Consider the following 10,392-nt stretch of genomic DNA (forward strand, 5'->3'; position numbering starts at 1 on the left):
GCTGAGCAGATTCTTTACAGTTATTAATTCTCACAGTTGTATATAAAGTGAAAAACAAGACATGCACACCTTTCCTGACAGTAGAAATAAAATCTTACAATGTCAAATGAAAACGAGTTTCTTTTATTTGATGTCAGAAATATTTCAAGATGTTTCTGTATTTTTTAAAACCTGACAAGCCTATAAAGAATAAGGAAAGGATTAGATAAACAGGAAGGTCTGTACCGATGGGAATGAGGGTTATATGATTTGTCTGTTTTAGTCACATTTAATAGCAGTTTGGAAAGGGGATAGCAGACCTGTGCCACCCTCTCTGCATTAAAACTAGCACTCTGAAAGTATGCTGAATCATCCCAGCTGCTTTTGCATTTACGAAATTAGTTCAATTAAAAACTAAGCTGATAGTTTGAAATTCCACAAGGAACAGAATAATTAGTAAACATGGTCAGATTGAATCAAGTCAAACAGAAATTGATTTCTGCTTGAATGGAATCTGAAATATGATTAATGCTGGTCCCCGTCTCAATCTCCTCAAAGATGAGTTCACTTGTAAGTAACATTTTTGGAAAAATATAACCTTTTAAATATAGCTACAGATGTACTAGGATTTTTTTTTTTATGAAAAGATATACTGGCAGTCTTTCTTTTTAAAAAAATTTGTGCAAATTTTCCAATAGTATTAACACCAGCAGAGTCATATATCCCTGTTCGGCTGCGAGCGTAAAGAATTTCCTGCTCTCCTTTCTTATAACAATTTCTTGACTGGGAACAGGAACAAGATGTAACAGGTAGGATTTTTTTTTTCAATTGCAAGGGACAGAAGCCCATCCTGGACTGGCGTAAGCAAACAATTAAAACATAAAAGTGGCATGGAATTCCCTGGCGCACACAGCCTCTGGGACTTTTACCACTGACTCACCTTCCTCCGGCCTTTGCGCACGCTCTGTTTATGAGCTGGGCAAGAGGGGCCACGAGCAGTCCCAGGCGCACACCCGCCGGCCGAGGCACCTGAGTGTGAAAATGCAGGCTCTTTGGATTGGCCAGGCGACTGTCACGTGTCTGCCCTGGGCCAATCGCCGTGACCAGGAGTGGCCCGCTCAGCCGAAGTTCCTCCGCTCAAGTACCGCCTGAGATTTGCAAGGCTGGTGGGGCTCCGGGGTCACCCAGAAAAGGGAGGATGGGCCAGTGAACACCCGCAGCAATGCTGAATTGCCTGGGGGTCCCCGGCAGGTGCATTCCTGCAAAAGCTGCCTTTTTATGGTGGGCAGGTTGGTGATCACTCAGTGTTGCCCGCTCACCGGGCCCCTACCGGGAACCCTAGACTGCCGTGGTTTCTCTCTCAGCAGGAGTAAACAGTACTGAGCTACACTTGCGAGGTACGGTCAATTCCTGATTTAGCAAATGTGACTAACTTTTGGCCTGAAAATTTTGCGTCTACCCTACTCCACAGCACGCCATGTCTCCCTTCTTTCTTTCTCCTGTGAACTTGTAGACCAACAGTTACGGAATTCTAGAATTTCGGGAGTTGAGGACGCTCTGCCGCAGGCCTCCTCCCGAATTCCCAGAGAGGCAGCTCCAGCTTGTCTCTGTGCCCACCTCCACACAGGATTCTGCTGTCCCTGCTGGGGCACCTGTTGTCTTTTTTGGGCAATGTATTCCAGCTATTACACACATGTCGCCAAATTGGGGGGGAGATCCTTTTTACCACCCCATCTAATAATTTCTGTTTATGCTGCTTATTACTTGTGTGGTACATGTGTATAGATAGACATTTGGGGCCACACATTTTATTTCTGACCTTTTCTCTCTTCCAAGTTTGATTCACTGAAAGTTGTGCCTAGGATCAATGGGGACAGACTATGTGCTTTTCCTAGGTTCCCTTTAGCTTTGTGGTTTTAAAGAAAGCGTAGAACTGAGCAGTGATACCTCCCAGCAGTGAGAGGCAAGGTCAGTAACTGGCTCTGGATCCCACAGCCCAGGCGCTCAAGCATTTGTTTGTAGCCCTCACCCAGCCTCACTTTCTCGGCTCTTACATGGAGGGTGGTATGTTGTGAGCATCGGGTGACCAGAGTGGGTACTGGGCTAGAGGCGGCGCAGGGCTGGGCAGCTGCCCTGGCAGTGTCGAGGGACCAGCTGGTCGAGGGACCAGCAGAGTTCTCAGTGGGCAAGAGGGGAGGCTCGGTGGAGCCTGCTGCACCTGCTGCAGACCAGGCTGGAGAGGTGCCCCGAAACCTGCAAACCAGAGGCGGACGGCTTGCAGAGATTGGAAATACAAGGGTGACATTTAGCATTTTACACCTGCAGTTAAACTGTAAAACCATTCTTAGTGTTAATACACGTGTAAAAAATAATGAAGTGGTAACTGTCTGGAGAAAGTTGAATTACAGGTCCCTAACTTTTTTTTTGGATGGGAGCCTGTGCACATTTTATTTTATTTCTGCAATGCAGTGAATTTGTCTGAATGGTTAAAATGAATGTCATCTTCCTCCCTAGGTGGCTTTCCCTAACCTTTCCCATTACTGCTTCTGTACAGACCCTTCCTCCAGCCTCTTTGCCTGAAAACTCCACCCCCTCCTTACTCCTTAAGTCTTAGCTCATCTGTACTTCCTTAAGGGCTTCTCAGGCCCCTCAGACCAGATCAGTGTACCCTCTAACATGCTCTCCCATAGCATCCTGTGTGTCCTTTTGTGTCATATGCCACACGTTTGTCATGTTTTTTGCAAGGCATATATATATATATTCCCTGCTAGAATGTAAGCCCAGTGGGAGTAAGGAACATGTCTATCTTGTCAACTAAGACTGAGTTCTGCTGCTAGGAACAGAGACCCCAAATAACAATCTTATAAGTGAGAGAAGAACATATTTCTGTCTTGCGTACATTTCCTTCAGTAGGCGGTTTAGGGCTGATGGGGCAATCCAGCAGCATCACATTTCTGTGTGCAGCTCTGCTAAGCGTGCTTCCATTCCCACGACCCCAGAGAGCTGAGAACATGGGACCAACCAACCAGGGGGGAGGGATGAATAAGCTGCCCTCTCCATAAGGATGCTCCGGAATTTGTACATACCTCTTCACCTCTGTCCTATTAGCCAAAAAATTAGTCACACGGTCACACCTAGCTTCAGGGGAAGCTGGGAAATGTAGCCTTTATGCTGGGTAGACATGTGCCCAGTTAAAAATTTTTCTAATACTAAGGGATAGAATGGGTATTGGGAGACAGTCGTATACCACTCTATTCCCAACTCCCAGCATGCTGCGTGGTGCACCGTATATTGGCCGAATGAAGAAATGAGCTGAGCACTTATGTATCCATTTGCTAGGGCTGCCATTACAAAGTACTACAAACTGAGTGGCTTAAACAACAGAAATTTATTGTCTCACGGTTCTAGAGGAAGTCCAAGATGGAGGTGCCAGCAGTGTTGGTTCCTTCTTATTGCTGTGAGGGAAAGTCTGTTCCGTTCCTCTCTCCTAGCTTTGGTGGTACACTGACAATCTTTGGCCTCCCTTGGTTTGTAGACCCCTGCCTTTGTCTTTGCATGGTGTTTTCCCTGTGTGCGTGTCTCTGTGCCCTAAATTCCCCTTTTGATAAAGGATAGCATTCATATAGGATGAGGGTCCATTCTAATGATCTCATCTTAACAATTACATCTGCTAGGACCCTATATCCATAGAGGGTCACATTCTGAGGTACTAGCAATTCAGAATTCACAGGAGCTATGAATTTTGGGGGGACACCATTCAACACAATAAAAATGTGTAGGGTCTGTGAATTTTGAGGGGATCACAATTCAACACATAATAACTTGGGATAATTTCATCTACCATCACACAGTCTTTCCAAGGTACCTGGCATTTTGCTGCTCTAGGATGCCCCCGAGTGATACACCCTTTAGTTCCAGAGCAGTGTGGTGTAGCTTAGCCAGTCCCACTCTCCCAGCCCCGGAGGAGAAGTGTGTTCTGTGGAGGCACGGCAGGGCTTACCAAAGGCCTACAATGGTACTGAGTGTTACTGCCCATTGGGAAGCTCCTTCATGGTATGACAGGGTCCCGGGAGCACTCCAGAAAAGTCAATAGGGCCCATGCATTCTTAGCCCTTTGTAGTAAGTGGGAAGTGGCCGCTCTTGGCACCCTCCTGTGGCCCACTGAGATCATACTTAGCACTTGGCACAAGCCAGAAACAGCAGGGCCTGGTGTAGAGTCTTGAAGCCAGGCAGTTAGCTCAGCCCTCCCTCAGCACTGTCCTCACTCCTCACACCTTTTGGGATAAAAAGTATCCCAAAAGGGATAAACTCCTCTGAGGTTGAATATAGTATTTTATTCATTTGTGCCATCCCTATAGCTCCCGTTGGTTAAAGTGGCTCTTGAGTAGAAACTCGATGATTTTTCAAAGAGAAGAGAATGTTGTTATCATCTTGTCAGGAGGGTTGAGATGTAATCATGCCCCAAAGCAGAAGAATTGGTAACTATGAAAGTTTTCCTGTAGTTTATTTTGGCAGCAGGTCCTGGGACCCTAGGAATGTGACAGTTCTGTTGGCTCTTAGCACCGAATGTCAGTAGTCTTTGAAAGCGTAGCTTCGGGAAAAACCCAGAGTTGCCAAATCATGACCCTGACAAAAACAAGGGTTAAGAAATGGCTCTTCTGAAAAAAAAAAAAAAAAAAAGAAATGGCTCATCTGATTTGTGTGAGAGGTGCTTAGTACTGCCTGATGAACCTGGGTGCCGCCCTTCACCCATGCATCCCACATAATGTGAACCAAAGCTCCTGGTCATGCTCATTGATCCCCAGTAATTGAGGGAGCAGCCCTCCTAAGCATTCACACGTTCTTGTTTGAAACACCCTCCCATCGAACTGGATCCGTTTCCTCAACCCACATTCTGAGCCATGCTGGACCGTGCCGCCTTCCCTCCATTCCTGCTCTGCCCACTCACATTGTCCTCCGAAGTAGGGACTCTGCTGGGGCCGCTGCCCGCCCGTTGCAGGATGTTGGCCCAATCATTATTTCTCACTTAGAACATTCCTGTGGCTTCTGGAATATGAATTTGGGCGTGTATCCACTTCCCTAATGTTGCCTTTTTTAAAAGATTCCATCAGACACGTGTGGGGCAAATAGCATGTAGTCATTTCTTTCTGCCCCAAGTCTTAGGCCCTTTGATTTAGATGACCAAGTCCCCACGCCCAAATAGGGAGGCTGCTGCATGGCACAGGCCTACATCAGTGCTTCGCCAAGCCTGGCACCTAGACTCCCAAGGAGCTCATGATTTGGAAACTCAGAAAGGGAAGCTACATCAGGCTTGGGGGAAAGGGGGCATGTGGGAGCATTTCTCAGCCATCCTGCAAGTGGCTGATGTAGGCAAGGAGTCAACGGAAGCACACTTAGCAGCATCTTTTGCCCCGGCTACCATTCTGGTGTGAAAGCACGGTATTTATTATGGCCAAACTAAGGGTGGGGTGGAGTGTTGCATAGACTGTTCCCGTCGGATTCCCCTGGATTTCTATGCTTTGGTTTTTATGGCGGCTGAGATTTCTCCAGTGGGAGCATAGAGGTCACTCCATACAGAGATCCTCACCCTTGTAGCAATCTCTGTCCCACATATGTATCAGTTCAAAGCATTACTGTTTTCATCTCTCTGCCGTGAGTTGTAGAATTAGGCGCATCCATCCCTTGATTTTCAGACTTCCGCTTGACTGTTAATAACAGATTCCATTCATGGAGGAGTAATTGAGAAGAGCAGCCCGAATGACACGGCTTTGCCACCCACAGGAGGAAACAAGGGAAAGCCTTGCTCTGAAATCCCTTGGAGGGTCTGCAGTTGGGCACCTGTTCTGCCGCATCTGATGGGCTCATTTGCGGCGCAGCCTTACCTATGAGAAAGATCTCACAGGACACAGTTCTCTGTTCTAACCTTTTTGTTAATTTTATCTTTTTTCTCCTTTGCTCATTTTTCATGTTCGTTTATCTATATAGTAGGTATAATTTTTTTTCATATCTCAAGAGTGCTCAAGTCCATTGTAGAAAAATTAGAAAATGCAGTTAAGAAAAATAAAATTCTTTTTACACAACATGCTGCCACCTAGGGAAAACAGTCCGTGAACATTCCATTCCCCGTGTTTTTAGGCACTTTTTTTTTTTTTTAAGCTTGCGTTTGCCCTTAACACTGTTTGGGAGTAGCTTTATGTCTGTAAAAATTCATCACTAGACAGCTGGATGGAAGAATCGCGATGTATTTAGACAGCCACACATTACTGGTCATTTAGTTGATTTCCAGTTTTCAATTTTTAGAATCAACAGTTGTGGTCAAATACTTGCACCCATTCTCAGTTGTTTTCTTAGGACAAATTCCTAAATGTGGACTTGCTGAGTCAGAATAATAAACATACATCCTCTCTAACTTGGTATTGTAAAAACTTTAGATGTACATACCACACAGACAAAATACTCCAGCGAGCCCCTGTGCACCCCTTCAACAATTGTAGCTTCTGGTCAGTGCCCCTGTGGTCTCCTTTGCGAAGGAGACTGCCCCTCGTCCCTGCGTGATTCAGGAACAGATCCGAGACATTATGCCAGAAAGACTCATTTCTATCAAATAGCACAGGTATTTGAAAATGGGAGAGAAAAAGTGAACCGTTAGAAAAAAAAAATAAGAAGTTAACATCTTGTCCACGTTACCCACTGCGATGTTTGGGCCCTTTCCATTTTCCTTGCCGTATGTGGGCTCAGGACTCTCCATTTGTCTTCGGATTGCTGAAGCAATCTGGTAACCAGCCTCCTTTCTCTCCCTCTGGATAGGTGTAGACATTTACAAGCCATTTTGTGTCTTGCCAAATTGCCCTCTAGAAAGGCTAATCAAATTTATACTTGCGCCAGAATCGTAGAGGAGTGTCCATGCTGGTGGTTAACATTTTGGATCTTTTCTTTTCCTTTCCTTTCCTTTCTTTTCTTTTCTTTTTCCCCCTCTTTCCTTCCGCCTTCTTCCTTTCTTCTTTCTTCATGAATTTTTAGACCCCGAAACAAGAATCATATCCTTGTTTTAATTAGAACTTATTTGGTTATTAGTGAGGTTAAAGCTCCCCCACCCCCACCATTTCTGTATGAACAGTTGTATTTCCTCTTTGTGAATTGCCTTTTACTAATTTTTCTATTAGGATGATTGTCTTTTAAAAATTGTGTTCATTTTATGTTAATGTCGTAGCGTTGTACTTTTGTCAATGAATTGCTGTGAAGACTTGTTTGGACTAAGGTAACACATACTATACTCATGGGAAAGAATACGTGTGTTTTATAAAGCGAACAGCTCAATGTAGCAGTCATTAACAATCCGAAGGACAGGTATGGGGTGAGGTGCACCAGTGCGGGGCGGCGGGTCTAGGCAGGACCGAGGGGGAGTTTTACAGGTCATTGAATCTTCAGTCTGAGACACCCACAAGGCAGGTAAAGCAGGTAAAGCCGGTATCCTTCCCACTTCACAATGGCTTGTGCAAGGGCACACCTTCATATCTTCCAAGCCCCAGTCTAGGGATTTTTCTACCATATCACAAATGATCTGTGCATTTATTTGTGGAAGGCAAATAAAGCATTAAAATATAACAAACATTAGTGATTATAAAAAAACTCTTTTTTTCCCCTATAGCATGAAGGCCCAGGACCGGGTCATTACGACTTGAAAATACCTCCAGTAAATTCTGTTACTTCCTGTTTTCAATCCAAAGTACCTCGGTTCCTGCCCACTTGTTCTGTGAGTACTCTAAAAAGATGATGGTTGTAGGTTTTGTGACTGGGGTGGGGAGGGCAGTGGGGGTTGGGTTAGAGTTCTAGACAATTCTAGTGTGTATATATGTATCTAATTGCTTGTCGAGGTGGGAAAGAGCACAGAGCTCAAAAATCTGGCAAGCCCCCAGCCCGTTTCATGCTCAGAGTGACTCCAGACCCAAAGGTGGTGGCAGACTTTTGGGTCCAGTTGACAACATCCAGCATAGTAATTAGCCATCAGTGTTATGACCTGGGTGCTCTGTGGGAAAACATGCTTAATGAACTGAGGCAAGCAGTGGGCAGTGGCTGGCCCCATCCATCTGCTGTTCTTTGTGTATGTGGCTTTCAGGGGTGTGTGTGTGTGGCTTCAGAGCAGAAACATTATTATTGGACCAAAGGGGACCATTAAGGCATGAGCCACCATCCTGCCCCCAAGAACTCAGGATAGACAGCGAAGGGGGTCAAGTCCCTGGAGAGACACAGCTACATCGGGGCAGCACTTGAGCCTCAGAGGCCTAGAGAGGACCAAGAAAAATTGCAAAAGCACAACATGGAGCTTATGAACAGTGGCTATTTTTGTAAAAAAAAGAAAAAAATGCTGACAGTTTTCATTCCCATGGCCTTGTTGTTCCCAGTCTGCACCCCAGTTTGAGAGTCCCCAGAACTCACTGGTATGTAACCTTATTTGAGGTGGCTGGGGAGACAGAAATACAAGTTCTGCCTGTGAGAAAATGGGCCCATCCTGGGGGTTCAAGGAAGGGTGGCTGTCCCAGGCCAGCGTCTTGAGGATCTCACTCCAGAGCTACCAACTCTGGTGGTGGCTGGTGTGGTCTTTATCTGGAGGAATACTGGGGAGTCCCTGTTGGTGAAATTAAAAACAGACCCAACAGCAGGAGTTGGTGAGTCCCTCCCACAGATCCTCGCACCCTAGTGGCATTAGCACGATCCAGACACAGATTTCTGTCCAAGCTCACAGGGCTGGGCATCCTCAGGAAGTTGGAGTTATGCTAACCAAACCCCCAGGAAGCTGATAGAGAAGCCAGAAGTTGTAGCTTAAAGTAATTTACAAGTGTCCAGCAAAGGGACTGGTGTGTGGAGCCACTTGCTCTATGGGGTGTCTCCCCTTATAAGAAACTCTTCATCGGAGCCCAAGGACAATCCAAAGTTTGCTCAGTGACAGTGAAATCAGGGCCGGGGGATGGAGCCGGATGTTCTCAAGGTCTGAGAACCACCACTGGTAGCCTCCTGAGGGGTAGCCTTGTGGGACCGAGGCCCACAGACCTCCTGTTCTGTGGGCTGGCTTTCCAGGACTCCACATGCATGTTGCTTCCTCATTAATAGCACTAATAAAGGCTTCAGCTTCCTTTGACGTCTGGCCAGGACTTGATTAGATTTCCAGGGTGCTCCTCCGCTTTTGGCAAGGGAAACATCCTGTCATTTACAGCAGCTTTGGCAGGCAGCTGACTTCATCCACTCTGGGCTGACCACTCGGTCCCACTCTCAGGGTAATCCTATTTCTACCCTCTCCGTCTGCCGGAGAGATAACACACTGCAAAGAAGGATGGAAATGAGAAGCCCATGATAATAGGGAATAATACCAGCGCCGGTAGCTAATGTGCCGAGCTGTGTCTGCCAGCCTGGGGCTCTCTGTCCGGGAGGGCCTCCAGCAAGCCTCATTGCCTCATCTGTTGGGTGAGGCTGAGGAGGCCCAGGGCCCGGGGTCACACCAAGCCATTGCCAGTGGGGCGGTCAAAACCCTTCCCTGAGCCACACACTCGGACACCGATGCTTCAACAGACCCAAGATAAAATCCCTTTGGGCTTCAAGAACATGTACGTGCCCCCCAGCATGGGAAATGCTGACCTAAGAAATCGAAGTCTTTGAGTCTATTAAAATGACATTCAGTTGAATTTGATCACTGTAGAAGCTTCATTGACATCACTGGCAAATTTTTTCAAGAATTTCATCCAAAGGAAAACATGACTTTTAAAAATGGGAACTCGTAGATCCCTTGAGACTACTTTGGACCCTGAGGTCCCTTGAGGTACAGAAACCTGAGTTGAGGCTTTTGAAGTCAATCACCCAGGTTCAGAATCCATTTTCTGCAACCCCTTACCACTAGACTAGCCACTGAGGTGGCTAGAGGGGAGGAGAGCGGCGTTCCCAAGGACAGGAGCTGTCTGGGCAGAGTGCCCACTGAGAGAGTGTGCCTCGAGGGGCGGCTGGGATGTGAGCCCGCTGCCCCGCAGGCCTAGGCCAGAGTTTGCTCGTCGGCCCTTCTCGTGGCACCTCTGGAACCCTGCGGAAAGCCGCGGACAGGAGCAGGCCTCAGCTCCAAGGACGTGCTCCAAGTCGAGGGTGCCCTAGGCCACAGCGCGGTCAGGCGTGGCCCCTGTCCTCCCCAGCGGGGATTTGCCAGTCACGGCTGAGCCCACGGCCGGGCTCAGGGGGCTCCAGAGCGTTGGTGTCCCGGTCTCATCAGTCCCTGTTTTCTGTTCTGTTTTCAGAAAACCCCCGGCCCAGGAGCGTACAAGTCTTCAGTGCAATTCCCCAAGCAGGCCCCCACCATAGCCAAAATGGGCCGAGAGAATAGCCTTTTCTTCAACAACACAATTGGCTTTTAAAATAAAGCCATCTTGGCCCTAA

The 10,392-nt window shown here is 47.0% G+C and overlaps 1 protein-coding gene across 1 annotated transcript in view; it reads left to right on the plus strand.

Annotated features, from left to right (window-relative positions):
* STPG4 (sperm-tail PG-rich repeat containing 4) overlaps window positions 1-10,392 on the plus strand; it is a 39,511-nt gene extending 29,119 nt beyond the window's left edge. Inside the window, exons 6-7 of the mRNA XM_025868747.2 lie at window positions 7,628-7,732; window positions 10,254-10,392. Coding sequence (XP_025724532.1) covers window positions 7,628-7,732; window positions 10,254-10,370 — 222 coding nt within the window. The 3' untranslated portion in view covers window positions 10,371-10,392. The remainder of the gene's footprint in view (window positions 1-7,627; window positions 7,733-10,253) is intronic.

This window comes from Callorhinus ursinus, unplaced genomic scaffold (genome assembly GCF_003265705.2).
Source record: "Callorhinus ursinus isolate GAN/ISIS: 27379988/994484 unplaced genomic scaffold, GSC_fseal_2.0 scaffold10, whole genome shotgun sequence".
Classification (NCBI taxonomy): domain Eukaryota; kingdom Metazoa; phylum Chordata; class Mammalia; order Carnivora; family Otariidae; genus Callorhinus; species Callorhinus ursinus.